This window comes from Protopterus annectens, chromosome 5.part0, assembly GCF_019279795.1.
Source record: "Protopterus annectens isolate FY-2018-M chromosome 5.part0, PAN1.0, whole genome shotgun sequence".
Lineage (NCBI taxonomy): Eukaryota > Metazoa > Chordata > Ceratodontiformes > Protopteridae > Protopterus > Protopterus annectens.
Window position 1 is genome coordinate 88,630,988 of NC_056735.1, and position 16,331 is coordinate 88,647,318.

The following is a 16,331-nucleotide window of genomic DNA, read 5'->3' on the forward strand; positions in this document are numbered from 1 at the left end:
TTTAATGAGGTTTGTAAGCCCCGTCAATCGGTTCATGTATATTTAATGAGGTTTGTAAGCCCCGTCAATCAGTTCATGTATATTTAATGAGGTTTGTAAGCCCCGTCAATCAGTTCATGTATATTTAATGAGGTTTGTAAGCCCCGTATTTTTAATGATGCTGCTGTCCGTCCCGATGTTTCTGTGTAGTAAAGCATCTTAAACGAAGTACCCCGCCTGCTTGTTTTCCCTGTATAGAGAGGGACGAGCAACAGGGCTGACAAAAGTTAAAATACTGCAGAATAAGGGAATCTCCCAGAACAGGAGGAGGAGCAAATGCATAGTGATAGAGAAAATAAGGGAATATTTGGATAATATTCATGAGTCTGGAAAGACTGCTGTTAAGCAACTTTTTTTTTATAACTCCAAAGCATAACAACTTCTAGCACAATGACTTGGGTAACAGAAAGTAGACTGGATTATTGTCAAGCTTAGGTAGCCTGTGATGAGACAAATAACCTGAGATCCTATATAGAGGTATTAGAGAGATTTTGAAAATGTTATTAATGTTTGAATTATTCAGAGGAATGTGGCTACCAAGGAAGAGCACAAATGGAAATATTTATAGAAGACTTAAGCCAGGATTAGAGGAAGATGAGGCTCAACAATTAATGTAGGAGGAGACTGGATAAAATCAGTGATGTAGAATCAATCTGCAGAGAAGCTTCCAGAACAGGTGGTGTTCTTGTGGAAGTTAGGAGCAGCAATGTCCTAGTCCTGGTCATTACTAATATGGGCAACCGGTGTTCCACACCAGAGGTCAATTCCTCAGTCAGATCCGACCACAAGCTAATCACCCTAGACATCCACATCCCAGTCCAACCCCCCATTAGGGAAACCACCGTGAAAAATTTCTCCAAAGCCAACTTCACGCTTCTTAAGACAGAAGTGGCAAACTTCACGACACCCATGCTGACTGACATTAGAGATATGACTGCTGAATCCTATACAGTTGCACTTTATAACCACTTATACGAGTGCATAGATCGTGCAATCCCTAACAGAACCAAGATGCTATCCTCCAAAAAAAGGAAGCCAATCTGGTGGTACCCTGCTATAAACCAACTCTACAACAGAAGAAAGAAACGGTTGCAAAAAAGAGTAAAATCCCATGATTGGAGGAACTCCGTGGTCAGCCTCAGTAAGAAGCTGAGATCCCTCATAAAATCCTCCAAAGCTACTTACGAAAACAAAATTTCCACTGATTCTAAAGACAACCACAAAGCATTCTATAGCTATGTCAAGAATCTCAATGGCAACACTCAGATCTGCTCTGAGTTACAGCACAATGGCACTAAATATACAGAACCAACTGATATTGCCAGCATCCTGGCAGATAGGTTCAGTGCTAACTTTACCCCTCTCTCATCTCCTGAAGGGGCCCATCTGTATACCGGAAGAATGCAAAGTACCGGTTATCACGGCTGCGCAGGTAAAAAAACACACTCTCCAAAGCCAAGAACACAGCATCCATGGGACCTGACAACATCCCAGGCTGTGTTCTACATGAACTACAGAACGAACTGGCACCCCACCAAGTACCATGTTCAGTCATAGCCTCACCTTAGGCATTGTGCCCACTGAATGGCGCACATCAGTGGTTATCCCACTCCACAAAGGGGGAGCCACCACAGACGGGACTACCGCCCCATTAGCCTGACGAGCCTGGTCTGCAAGGCTGTGGAGCGTATCATCATGTAACTTATAAACAATGACATTAGTAATCTCCAAATTCTGGACCCTACCCAGTTCGGGTTTGTAAAAGGCATATCATGTCTCCTAAACCTGATAGACTTCTTTGAAGCAGTCACCAAAGCTGTAGAGGAGGGTAAGGTGGTACACACAGCCTATCTAGATCTCGCCAAGGCTTTCGACACCATCCCCCACTCTGGAATTATAGACAAACTCACTAAACTAGGTATAAATCCCTATGTCACAAGATGGGTTGCCAAATGGCTCACTGACCGAACCCACACTGTGAAAGTAGCAGACTCTAAATCCAACTTCAGACCAGTGACAAGTACAGTACCACAGGGTTCAGTCCTAGGTCCTCTCCTGTTAGCCTGTACTTCAGAGAAGTAGATACCAAAACACAGAAGGTCTTTGGCTAACAAAGTTCGCAGATGACTGCAAACTAGCAGCCATAATCAAATCTCCTAACGATGTGGACATCCTACAAAAGGGCTTCACTGAGACAGATGCCTGGTGTCAAAGCCATGGCCTCAAGCTCCATGCCAAAAAGTGCATTGTCATCCCTTTTGGTAAAAACTCTGTACCCATGAACTACCACATAGGCCGGTAGTCTACTTAACACCGAAAGTGTGGTAGATACCTTGGGACACAGATGGACAGTAGTCTCTCCTTTGATAATCACATCGCCACAGTAGTCAGGAAATCCTTCTACGTGGCACACCTCATCACAAAAGGTTTCTCTTCCAGGAAAAAAGAGGTCATTGTTCCCCTCTGCTCATCACTCATTAGACCCATTATAGAGTACAATGCCCCTTTTGGTATGTACCTCACAAGACATCTACAACAACTGTAAAGGCCACAGAAATACCTCAGAGGATTACCAGCCTCAAACAGATGCCCTACGCAGACGGTCTCAAAAAACTCCAGCTTTACTCTGTCGCATATCGCCTACTCAGAGGCGATCTCTGCCTAACATACAAAGCTATGTCAAACCCAGAGCTGTTGGACATGCTCCACGTAAAGAAATCCCAATCCTCCCCAAGCTACACGCTCTAGGGACCTAAACCTTGTCACCACAATAAACAGAACATGCTGGAGGGATAGATTCCTGTCTCAGAGACTTTCATACTCTGGAACAAACTACCTATCTATATCAAACCAAGCTCCTCATTAGCACTCTTCAAGAAAAATCTTGATTGGACGGGAGATAGGAAATTCACCCCAGGGATCACTTCTGTGGCTCTGCTTGACAGGAGCACAGGAAAATAATTTTCTTGGGAGGCAAAAGCCAGGGTACCGTTTGGCTAGACTTATATAGGCCCTAGGGCCAATAGCCTAGTACCTACCTATGAACCTTTAAGATTATATTTAATAGTGTTTTAAAAGGAGAAGCATGAACTTGGAAGAAAGCTGTGGTGTCTGTATTACCCAAAAAGGGCAAGTACCCATCAGATCCAGCCTTGTATACCCAAAAAGGGCAAGTACCCATCAGATCCAGCCTCGTATGCCCAAAAAGGGCAAGTACCCATCAGATCCAGCCTCATATTACCCAAAAAGGGCAAGTACCCATCAGATCCAGCCTCATATTACCCAAAAAGGGCAAGTACCCATCAGATCCAGCCTTATATTACCCAAAAAGGGCAAGTACCCATCAGATCCAGCCTCATACAGACTTATAAAGTGTTTGCCTTTCTTTTAGCTAGTACAGACAAAGGTCTTTCTACGATTGATATGGATCATTGTGATTTTGTGGAGGGGAGGCAGTCATTTGACACCATTGATAGAACAGTGAAGATCCAGAGGGAAGCAGAATGTAAGAAAATACCATTGCTGTTGTGGGTCATGATGCACAGAAAGCATCTGAGTTTGTACAATGAGATTTTACGAGTAGGGCAATGGAAACATTTCCATTCCTCGACACAATAATGTTGATTAGGAGACTATATGAATGATCAGAGGGAAAAATTTAAATTAAGTAAGTTTTTGAAGAGAGGAAACAGCAGAGGTGTCCTCTTTCCCCTTTATTTGGTATATATATTTAGAGCCCATGACAAAAAAGGACTCAAATGCAAGGATATAATTGAAATTGCAATCAAAAGAAGTTGGCCTTATTTGCATGCGTTTTGTACTTGGTAAATCCAGAAAAGAACAGTTTCATCATTTCCTGAGTAACATTAATAAAGATAAAACAAACATTGTAGCCATAAAGTATGTACTCATGCATGGGCTTGGTTCAGCATTACCTGTATATATGGGGACATAAGATGAAGAATTTAGGAGTATGGTTCATAAGTTCTTAAGTTCAAGGCAGCTAAGAATATGTTGGAAGAGACTTAAAAAAAGCTAATACAAACACTGAGAAAATGGAAGCTGTTGTATATGAATAAAGATAGTAACTTATAAACAGTGAATATGTTTATAGTTCTTTTAGGTTTATATACAGGTCTAGCATATTTTTATCAACTAGAGAAAAAGTGAACCGTAATTAGAGTTGAAGTTATGCACCTGGGAGGAAAAGAAGGCAAGGGGGTAAATTGAGTAAGTTGTTCCTCCCAGTAGAACAAGGTGGTGTAGGAATGCCTGATTTGAAGGGATATAGAGCTACACTCTTAAGGCTGGTATACATAACACAAGCTTAATGTTATAATTCAAAGTGCAAAGGTATGCTGTCAAAGGTGGGGGGGCTCAAGCAATAAGGAGTAGGATATTGGATGCAGATTTGTAAGGAGAATAAAGATCACTATCCAGAATATTCTAAGCTAACTAATGAGTGAGAAATGAGATGTTGCCTGTAGGTATTACTGCCAGTAGGTGTACAGAAAATAAGCAAGAGGGGTTGGGATTTACTGGAGAACACTGTCAAAGGAACCAATGTATTGGGAGAAAATAAGCAAGAGGGGGTGAGATTTACTGGAGAACACTGTCAAAGGAACCAATGTATTGGGAGAAAATAACTAGGGGGGGAGGTAATAAAGTGGGGTGAGGATAAGAATTTTGGACTGCAAGTAAGAAGACTGCCTTCCCTACATAAAGAGAATGAGATGGGGAATCCAAAATGAAAGACCCGCTCTGGTAGAGTTTAGTCTAATGTAGAATAAATGCTGCTGTTAAAAAGGGGATGATCTGTAAGACCTACAAAATATTGCATGATAAGTATAGGAATCAGTTAGAGGAAGTTAGAAAGACTGGGAAAGAAACTGGCAAACAATTTACAAGTGAATAATGGGAGGACATATATATATATGGCTCCCAAGTATGCAACAAATTCCAGAAGATTAACACATTTTGATTGGAAGTATATGCATATTTATTTTTACACCCCAAGCAGACTTCAGATATTTTTTTTCTCTGGTGGATATCGAATGTTGGACGGATGATGAGAAATGGAGAGGTATCTGGGTATGTTTTTTGATAGTATAATGAGTTGGCAGATTAAAAGAAAAATCCCTACAGAGTGCTCTGTCAAAACTCGTGGGACAACAAGTCGACGTAAATAAATAAATGAGGCACAAGATCTGTATTGGCTAAACGCAAGTATGTTTAGAAAAGGGAAGGAGCAGGTTACATAGAAATGGAATTTGTGGGAACAATACATGCAGAATAGGGTCTATATCTAATTGAATAGGTATTACAGCGAATGCCTCTTCATAGGCCCTTATTTAGCGAAGCAGCAGCTAGTGAACAACCAAGTCAGCGATTTTTTTCCATAGGGAAAAAAGTCACTTGGCCATCAGCATGAATTTGCCCCTTTCTCCACTGTAGTGCAATCTCTGAGTTGGTATATTTAGTTAGGGGGGTGTGCCAGGCAAAAGCCCCCACTTTGAGGTGTTCTTAGTAATGTTTTGTTTCTGGCCGGATCAGTGATTTTTTTTTTCCCCTAGGTAAAAAATAGCTGATTTTTGCCATTCGCGTAATTGGCAGTTTGCTGTTTAGGGGTCAATGAAGAGGTATTCGCTGTAATGCCTCTTCAATTAGATAATATAGACCCTGCAGAATAATGTTCAGGAGGAGGAGTGAGGCTTATATGAAGGTGGTTGTTGAGTGGGATGTTTGACAGCTGTTATAAAGAAAGAAAACGTAATGTATAGCGAGAGTAAATGGAAAAAGTGTTAATATGATTTGTTTTCTTTTCTATTAATGTGTGCATGTATGCCCATGTTGTAAGTGATAGTTTAAAATAGGTGTTTAAAAAAAGTGCTCACATCACCTAGAGCCAGTTTTTACACTGCCGGGGTGACTATAGATGACTGCTGCAGTACATACACCCTTTCCCCACCCCCAGCACGACAGCTTTCCCCGGCTGGAATGGAATATCCTTATTAACTTTTTTTCTACCCACATTGTTTTTTTTTACTTATGTCTCGATGTAGAGCTGTATGCTTCAGCCTTTCCTCTTTTGGGGAAAGAAACCTCTAAATTATTACACATCTGAATGTCCTCTTTGTACCAGCATGTTAACTTGTGCTAAGGACTTTCAGCATTTGCTAGGCACTGTAGAATGGTCAAGACTTGTAGGGTATTCTAGTGGCTAAGTCCCATTTGTGAAGAACATTGCAAGAATGATCTGTTTGAACACCTACCATTATGGTAAGTTATTTACGCAACAGTGAACTGAAATTTTTTCACTTTTCCACAGCTAACCCCAGTTCTGTTTTGTTTCAACAAACCATTGTGACCTTGTGGTTAAAAACAAAAGGTGTCCAAATCTAAAGGTATCTTGACATGGACTACTGTTAGTGATGGATACTGGTAGTGCTTTCACTCACATTGCGCTAACTTCTCTGACAGCCTTGCTTTAAACAACAGTTATAGTAAATGGTATCGGGGGGGGGGGGGGGCAGAATTATGTTGAGTACATACCTTTACTGTTGAAGCTGCCGCTGTTCTGTGGAAGAATAAGATGTTATGAAAAATGTAATTTAATGTAGGTGGGATTCTTCAAAAGTATTGGACAAGAACTGTCCCATACCCAACCTTTGAAGATTGAAGTGGTAGTATTCAGGTTTATATGAGGTGGATAACAAAAATGTTCTAGAATGTAGCCAGTAGTGAAGTAATGACTGTGATGGTGGTGTTGCTGCAGCGAGTCGTGCTTTTCTGACGTCCATTTCTGTTTCATTGTTTCTGCCATACATTACAGACCTGCAGGAAAGTATATCAAGAATCCATTGCACAATTGACATGATGTACGCTGACAAGCTGTTAATGCAAGTGAGTATTTTTTTTATATTAAAGAATTCTGTGTTAAACTGCAAACTGGCTGAGTAAACTGTTTATTTCCAAGATGGCATTTTTCCCTGGTTTATTGTGTAGTTTGTTGATCTTTTTAGCTGCTGGCACTAGTTTGGGTGTTCTTCGTAGGATTAATATAGAGTGCATGCTTACTTCCACCTTTTTAGTACTGTAGACAGTTTGTCAAAACCAGATTCGTTGTGTCTAGCAAACTAATAGTGAAGGGAACGGTTAATGTGCAGCGAGACGGCGTTGTGTCCAGCAAACTAATAGTGAAGAGAACAGTTAATGTGCAGCGAGACAGCGTTGTGTCCAGCAAACTAATACTGAAGAGAACAGTTAATGTGCAGCGAGACGGCGTTGTGTCCAGCAAACTAATAGTGAAGAGAACAGTTAATGTGCAGCGAGACGGCGTTGTGTCCAGCAAACTAATAGTGAAGAGAACAGTTAATGTGCAGCGAGACGGCGTTGTGTCCAGCAAACTAATAGTGAAGAGAACAGTTAATGTGCAGCGAGACGGCGTTGTGTCCAGCAAACTAATAGTGAAGAGAACAGCTAATGTGCAGCGAGACGGCGTTGTGTCCAGCAAACTAATAGTGAAGAGAACAGTTAATGTGCAGCGAGACGGCATTGTGTCCAGCAAACTAATAGTGAAGAGAACAGCTAATGTGCAGCGAGACGGCGTTGTGTCTAGCAAACTAATAGTGAAGAGAACAGTTAATGTGCAGAGAGACGGAACCTGGATACTTTCAGCACTGACCGCGAGTCTTGCGCGCTGCTTAAAAGGCTGCTTTGCTTGTATTGAATTCGTGGTTTATAGAAGGATAACCTTCATGATGGGAAACATGGAGGTTCAATTTTTTAGTATAATTTTCCTCCTTGTACCTGCTCTGCCCTATAGATTTTTGATTTCTCCCACCTGAGTGAGCTGACCAGAGGGTCCATCACAAGACATCTGTAAAATGTTTGCACCTCCACGCTCAGTTAACACCTGTACCAGAGGCTGCCTTTGGCCAAGTAGTCTTAGAGTCTGGCTTTAAGCCGCCGGTTTGAGGGAGGACCCTGATTGACTCCAGGCTGGGAAACTACAAAACCTCAGACATGCAAATGTTTGACAAGACTATTGAGGGAGGAGGGGTATCTTAATTTAGCATAACCTCCATCAGAAGCCCTCTGTTTTGTGAGTACTCTTGCTGCTGTGCTTGTGGGCTACTTATTGGGTGCATGCACTTAATCGTGTTACAGTATGCTGTTGCATCCAGCCTTTGGTGGTAGTTAGTCTTTCTGTAAGTCATGCTGTCATCCCTGTCCACAGCTTTGGTGACCTTATGATGGCTGCTGATCTGTGTGTTTCACTGTTGCAGTCATCACATTTGGGTTATCCCTGAATACCAAAGACTTGGTATTTCTGTGTTGGTTGCTGTCGCTTGAGAACTGATGTCAGGTCGTCAGAAGTATAAAGTAAGGCAGCCAACGCCATTACGTCAGTCTTTCTTGCCATGGAGACCAAGGCAGAAGCGATTCGCATGAGTGCTGGTCGACTGCTACCTGAGTTTTCATCTGCCGAATTGAAGTCCCCCGTTGGGGATCCCTTTTTTCTTGCACTAACCAGTGTCAGAAAAAGTTAATTGTCTCGCCTGGGGAAAGCAAATACCACACCGAGACTTCCACTCTTACTGCATTAAATTGTTTAGGCTCAGACCACAACGTCCCTCATCTCTTCTGTGCTTTGTTCAATGCCAGAACTATACGTCATTGGGACCTTATTGTAGCCATATATTTTCCCTTACAGTCCTCGAACTCCGATATGGCTTTGGTAAGCCATCCGACAGCAGATCTTCCAAAAAAAGTAAAGATAAAGACAAGAGACAGACCGCACAGGTCCAAACTTACCGACGATGCTTCCGTTAAGCTAGTCAGTTCTCCGGTACTTGGGCACATTCGCAGCCCCTGATGTCCGCTTCTGTTGATTTACAGGCCGCTACAAGACCCTTTTGGAGTCCGGTATGCTGCAAAACTCTTTTTTGATTAAGGATCCTGCGGTTGTCTCTGCCTTGGATGGGTCCGGAGCTGCTGAGCAGGCACCAGCTTCTGAGGAAGTCCTTCACACTACCGAATCTCGACACAAACCGACATCTTACGCGACTACCAGTTTTTGTAAATCTACCAAGTTTCTTAGGCACAGGGTACAAACCACACCCAAGAAACCGATAAATCACTCTCAGGTGCCTGCTACCTTGCCTCAGTCTCAAATGCTTAAAATGGCGGAAAACCTTACTAGGTTTTTTTTAACTGAAAGCGCTTATCCTGTTTGACCTGCAACTTGAACAGCACAATTTGTGCTTTTTACTTCTTCATTTTATTAAAGCCTACATTTTAACAGAATTTCTCAATGAACTTTTCGTTGTGGTGGAAGCCTTTTTTTCATTTTACTATTTTTATTATCATGCTGATCAGGGGAAGCCAAGCTACCCCCTCCAAAAGGAAGATAGATCTGTCCCCTGTAGTTTTGTCTGAACAGGAGTCAGATGAATCTGATGCATCTGAATATGAAGGCATGCAACCCCATCTCTACTTATGAGGATTCTGATGCAGAAGATTCCATTCCTTCAGCCTCTCCCCCAGAGGATTTTTCCTTTGGGGAAACCCTGCATACTTTAAGGGAGCATTTCCAATGGGAGAGTCAGGACTACCCTCAGTCTGAAAGGAGTTTCAGGGAATTCCTAGATCTTCCAGAACACAGACCCTTGACCATCTCCCCCAGTCCTGGATGTTGTGGGGGATGTTTTCCTCGAATCCAGCTTGACTCCTGACCCCTTCCTCCTGCTCCCAGAAAACCAGACCGGTACTATAGAGTCCCTGACTTGCAAAAATATCTTTTCAAAAATACTACAGCTGACCGTGAGGCCATTTCTGACGGGCCAAAAGGGATTAAAGCAACCTCTGCTAAGAATCCCATCCCCTCAGACAGGGATTCCCAAGCATTGGACAGATGGGGTAAAAAAGTATACACCTCAGCTACTTTTGCTATCAGGGCACTAAATTGTCAGTTCCATGTGCTGAATTTTCAGCAACATACCTTGGAACTCCTTAAACAAAAATGTCATCCCTTCCTGCTTGGGCAGAATCTAAAGATTTACAAGAGTTAATGCATTCTGCAAGTCAAGTGACTAAACGCACCTTGCACTGTGATTTTGACGCCCTAGAAGCTTCTTGCAGGGCAGCAGTCACTGGATCTGTCATTAAAAGGCATGCATGGCTTAAGCAACAGCCCCTGCCAGACCATTTCAGATCTATATCGTTGGATGCCCCCTTGCACAAACACATAGGCAGAAGAGGTCTTAAAAAAGATAGAAGAAAAATCAAATTCTATGCAAACAGTTAAGGATTTTTTGCAGGTCCAGCCACCTAGGTTCAGCAGGCATTGTCCCTCCAAACAGTGGTCCTTTCCTGGTCCCAGTAAACCTGCCCAGCCTAGGCCCCGTGGAAGCAGACCCCTCAGACAGCGCCAGGAATGCCGAGATCTAAGCAGTGGACTACCTCCACTACAAAACCAGGGAGTTCTAAGCCACCCCCTTATGGTAAGAACTCTCACAATGACTCACCTCCTCCACCCCCTCCCTCTGCCCACCATCACTTACCTCTAGGAGGAAGACTCACCTTTCACTCAGGCACTTAGGCCACCATTACCAAAGACCATTGCGTTCTGAACATTGTGTCTCAGGGATGCAAATTTTCCGTCCACACCCTTCCAACCCCAAAAGGGTACCCAGATCTACCACCAAATCAGTGGGCAGAGGTTCAAAAGCAAATCCTTTCCATGCTCTCTCTAAGAGCAGTAGAGCACGTTCCTGCAGAACAGATAAGCCAAGGTTTCTACTCCAGACTTTTTCTGGTGCCCAGAAAAGAGGGCACCTGGCACCCCATCCTATCCATTCTAAACACCTTCCTGGTGATCCCAAAATTCAAAATCCTCACCCTCCAACAGCTGCTACCCATGCTGTCCAAGGTTGCTTGGCTAGCCACCCTGGATCTAAAAGAGGCTTACCTTCACATTCCTATCAGGGAATCGTGCAGGAAATATTTCCGCTTCAGGGCAGGATCTCTATACTTAAAGATGTTAAGTTGTCAATCTCGCCTTCATTCTTGCTGGATGGGTTTGGAGCCAATCCTCGGCTCCGACTCGGCCACTTACTAAAGCTCGAGAGCTTATTTTACTGGCTCGAGGCAACACTATATCCCATGATGCTAGGCGATAACTCCCCAGATCTCGTTTGCCGCTTTCGCTTGCGAGGTGCGTTTTTTTTTACCGGCTCCTGGAAAGTCTTTACATATATATATATATATATATATATATATATATATATATATATATATATATATATATATATATATATATATAGTGTTCAGTCACCCTTTTGAGTTAGTTTTTTCACCGAGTTGTTTCTTTTCAATAGTTAGCAACTACCTTTAACTATATTATTGTTTTATACCTTCCCTTTTTATCCCTTATATCGCCCCCCCCCCCCTCCACTCTTAGGTTAGGCCTTAAGCTTGCCCTTTTCCTAATTTTTCTTAGGGATCCTGTGGAGTGTTTGGGTGTGTCAGTATCCTAGTAACATTTTTATTGTTAATTTATAGTTTTTTGAGAGTGTGTGTGTGTGTGTGTGTGTGTGTGTGTGTGTGTGTGTGTGTGTGTGTGTGTGTGTGTTTTTCTCTTCCCTTTGTGAACCCTCGACACTGTTATGTCGAAGGAACCAAAGGAAACTAAGGTCTCAGGCTTTAAGAAGTGTGACTCATGCTGGCAGAAAATGTCTCTGACAGACGGTCACACTTCTTGTGTTTACTGCCTGGGACCCCTGCACCTGCAGGACTCTTGTTCAGTATGTCATGCATTCAGTCCAAGAGTCCTGAAGGAGCGCAGGAACAAACTTATACTGAGGGGCTTGTTAAAGCCCGAAGGCTCCCCGACTAATTCTGCGTCGGGGAGGCCCTCGAAACCAGCAAAACCGTCGACTCCAAGTACTAAGCCTTCGGCTGCTGGCTCCTTGTCTGTGCCTAGATCGGCTCCAGCTGGAGCCGATCCCTTTGAGTCACAGGTTCCGGTCTCGGCACCACTCTGTGCCGATACCTCTGAGCCAATGCTTTCACTGTCTGCTCCGGCTGGAGCCGACGTGTCCTCGGCTCCGTTGGCTCCATCTAAGAAGAGGTCAAGATCCCCTTCATTGGAGTCCATCCATTCGGCTCCGAGGGCTCCCCTGCTCTCGGAGCGGAGCCATCGGAGCCGATCTTCTCGGTCGTCCAGACTTTCAGATCACGACCTTGAGAGAGTGGTAAGTAGGCTGTTAGTCTCAGGCATTGGCCCAGATAATCTCTAGCCCGTCTCATCAGACGGTAGCTATTACGACTCCACCTAATTTTCCTCCTTCGACTCTCCCTCAGAGTTCGGAGCCGGAGCTCCTCGGAGCTGTGACTGTTGTGGCGTCGGAGCCGATACCTCCCTCTTCGGCTCCTTCGTCTTCCGCTCCGATCTCCTCCTTGATACCTTCATTGGACGGATCCGGGCGCCTGATCTCTCTCATCGGCTCCGAGGGGGCGAGTGACATCGGACCATTGTCCGACCCCGTTCTCCCTCTCGGAGCGTCGGCGCTGGTGAGCTCGGCCCCGACATCGGCCTCGGAGCCTTCCCTGTCAGTGCGGCCTGGGGTTTCTACCTCTTCTGATAGGGGAGCCTTCGAGGTGATGAGGAGCATACTAGCCCCCGGGCATAGTCAATGGTCAGCTCCATCAGCTCCTCCCACTACAGTGCCTGCTGATGTCTCTTCCCACTCTCTTGCTCCCGGACCCAGAGATCCAACGCCTCAGGTTTCCCCACTGGGAATTTCTTCCTCTTCCGAGGCTTCTCCTGACCTGTCAGCGGAGCTTCCGCGTAAGAGCACATGTAAGAGGAAGCATGTAGACTCCCCTGAGTCCATTACATCTGACACCGACTTGGATGAGTCGGAGGGATCCCCAAAGTACCCCTCTGAGAAAGTCTCTTTCTCGGACATCCTAGAAATCCTGAAGCAGAGAGGGAACTGGTCTTCCCTTAATCCTTCCGAGGACGAGTCGGTGTACCTGGAGGCGTTTGGTTCTCGACCCTCCACTTCCTGGGTGTCTCCGCCTTTCGACCCCCTTATTGAAGTAGTGGCTCGGAAGGCGTGGTCGGCCCCGGATTCAGTGGAACCCACCCCTCGGAGGCCATCTAAATTCATCACAGCACCAGTTGACAAGCAATTCCTAACAAAAGGTGTACCGGCGGATGCCATGGTGGTGGCTGCAGCCACCAAGAAGGAACTAGCTGATCCTTCAGTACCTATCCATCTTCCTAATAAGGATTCTAGGACCATGGATAGGTACGGTAAGCGGATGTTTTCTTCAGCGACCTTTGCCATGCAGTCGCTGAATTACTTGTGTCAATTCACCCGCCTTCAAAGAGATATTCTCAAAGAGTTGGGAGAAGTCTTACAGGATCCATCAGCTGCTGGGTCCCAGGATGAAATAAACTCACAACTTGGAACCCTGAACTCGATTGTTAACTCCTCCATGCGTCTAATTTCATATGCAGCCGATGGAGCGAGTAGGGCCGCAGGCACAGGAGTGGCCTTAAGGCGTCACGCCTGGATTCGGCTGTGTAATTTCGCGGACCCTTTCAAGGCGTCCTTCACAAATTCTCCTTTTGATGGTTCGGCTTTGTTCGGACATCAAGTGAAAGACACCTTGACCAGATGCGAACAAGATGGCAAGACTTTCTGCCGTAGAAGTCTGTTTCTCCACCCCTTCAAGACCATACCCTAAGGGTCAGAAGGGTGGGAAAATGTGGTTCCACAAATCTCAAGGAGTCATGCCTGACGCAAGAGGTCAGTTTACCCCCAGAGGCAGAGGGGGTAACAATAACAGACGCCGCCCTAGGGGCAGAGGGGGTCCGCAGAACCAGGGTAGCAGGGAGACTCTCTCTGACAAACCCTTCCAGCATCCCTGAGATGTTGCCCGATTGTCCACCTTCGGAGGCAGTCGGGGGAAGATTGTCGCTGTACCCAATAGCCTGGCTTTCCCTTACTCAAAACAAATGGGTACAGTCGATCATATCCGAGGGTTACAAAATTCCCTTTATCCAAACCCCAATTCAGCAAAAGGGAACCCTTCCAGACGTTCCACCCGGTCTAAGGGGACTAGCAGTATCAGAAATATCAAAACTGCTAGCAAAAAGAGCCATCCAGCCAGTCCCAGCAGACCAACTAGGATCCGGAATCTACTCAAGGTTCTTTTTGGTACCGAAAAAGACAGGGGACTGGAGACCAATATTAGATCTCAGCAAACTAAAGTTTGTAAAGAGAACAAGATTCCGGATGGTCATGCTACAGTCCATTCTGCCCTTTCTGGGCAAGGATAATTGGATGTGCTCCGTGGACCTTCAGGATGCGTACTATCACATCAAAATTCACAGGCGCTCCAGAAGGTTTCTCCGCTTTCGGCTGGGGGCCAGTCACTACCAATTCAGAGCCCTGCCCTTTGGTCTCACTACAGCCCCCAGAGTGTTCACCAAATGTATGGCAGCGGTTACAGCTCACCTGAGACGGCAAGGATTCCAGGTGTTTCCATATCTAGACGACTGGCTCCTCACTGCCACCACCAGGCATCAACTTCTCCAAGCCAGAGCTTACACCATTCACATTTGCAGAGGGCTAGGAATCTCTATAAATTTCGAAAAGTCTGCCTTGTCGCCTTGTCAGTCTATTACCTTTATAGGCACCAACTTGAACACCGTACAACTTTCAGCAAAGTTAACAGATCAAAGGGTCTTAGATATTCAAAACCATGTCCATGTTCTTCTTCAGAGCGACAAAATTCAGGCCAGGTATGTCCTGAAAGTATTGGGTCTTATGGCGGCTGCCATAACACTTCTTCCCCTTGCACGTTTTTACATGCATCTTCTACAGTGGATGCTTTTCGCCCAATGGTCTTTTCAGCAACTCCCCATGCACCACAAGATCATGGTAACTCAAACTTGCAAAAGTCATCTGTCCTGGTGGATATTGTCCCCTCAAGTCCATCAGGGCAGACCCTTTGTTCCTCCTCCCCCGGTCGCCACTGTGACATCATACGCCTCCCTGATCGGGTGAGGGGGGCATTTTCAGGCCAGGATGGTCCATGGCACTTGGCAACCTTTCGAGCGCCACCAGCACATAAATGTCCTAGAGATGAGAGCAGTGCTTTTAACGTTGCAAGCCCTCCACGACTCTCTTCCCCTAGGAACTATTGCAATCCAAATGGACAATATGTCCGTAGTGTGGTATATCAACAAGCAAGGCGGAACCAAGTCCTATCCCCTGTGTTGAGAGGCACTCAGACTTTGGCAATGGGCGATCTCCTCTCAGCGGTTTCTGATAGCAACGCATATCCCCGGGAAGTCCAACATAATAGCGGACAGGTTGAGCAGAGCTATACTCATGCCACACGAGTGGTCTCAAACAATAGGTAGCGGAAGAGATTTTTCAGAAGTGGGGCCTTCCTTGCTGCGATCTTTTTGCTACACCCCAAAACAGCAAATGCCCCGACTTCTTCCCCCTTCCAGGCCATCCCCTCAGAGACGCTCTAGTCCAAGATTGGCCTCGGGGACTTCTCTATGCCTTTCCACCCTTTCCTCTAATCCCACAAGTAATTCAGAAAGCAACCGCCTTGAGAGCCAAGTTGATTCTCATTGCCCCTTATTGGCCTCGACAGATATGGTTTCCGTTCCTACATCATTATCTTTTGGTACAGCCTTGGCATCTGGACCCGGTTCCAGATCTTCTGACCCACCAGTCGGGGCAGCTGCACCAATCCCTACATTCTCTCAACCTCACTGCTTGGTTGCTCCACTTCCATCCTTAGCCAGGCTTCCTGTGATTTCTAATCCCGTACGGGATATCATAGTAGCTTCCCTTAAATCTTCCACCAGAAGGATTTACACTAGTAAATGGAAACGTTTCTCCTTCTGGGCAAAGGCAAGGAATATAGATCCCTTTACTGCCCCAATTCATTCGGTCTTAGACTTCCTAGCCGAAATTTTTCATTCTGGGTCTTCTGCCTCTACAGTAAAGGTTCAGTTGGCAGCCATATCGAATTTTCATACAGGCTTATCGGACCACAACATCATGTCCAATAAGCTTTGCAAAGCCTTCCTTAAAGGTGTATATTTACTTAAGCCTCCGATCAAAGACCCTCCACCTCAGTGGGATCTTAATTTAGTCTTAACATCCTTGATTCTCCCCCCCTTTGAACCTGCAGTCTCCTGTTCATTGAAATTTCTTTCCTGGAAGACACTCTTCCTAGTCGCCATTACTTCT

The 16,331-nt window shown here is 45.1% G+C and overlaps 1 protein-coding gene across 1 annotated transcript in view; it reads left to right on the forward strand.

Moving 5' to 3' along the window:
* Positions 1-16,331, forward strand: part of USP25 (ubiquitin specific peptidase 25) — a 2,531,105-nt gene that overhangs the window by 1,423,633 nt on the left and 1,091,141 nt on the right. The window contains exon 16 of the mRNA XM_044071806.1: positions 6,815-6,942. Within this exon, the coding sequence (XP_043927741.1) occupies positions 6,815-6,942 (128 nt within the window). The remainder of the gene's footprint in view (positions 1-6,814; positions 6,943-16,331) is intronic.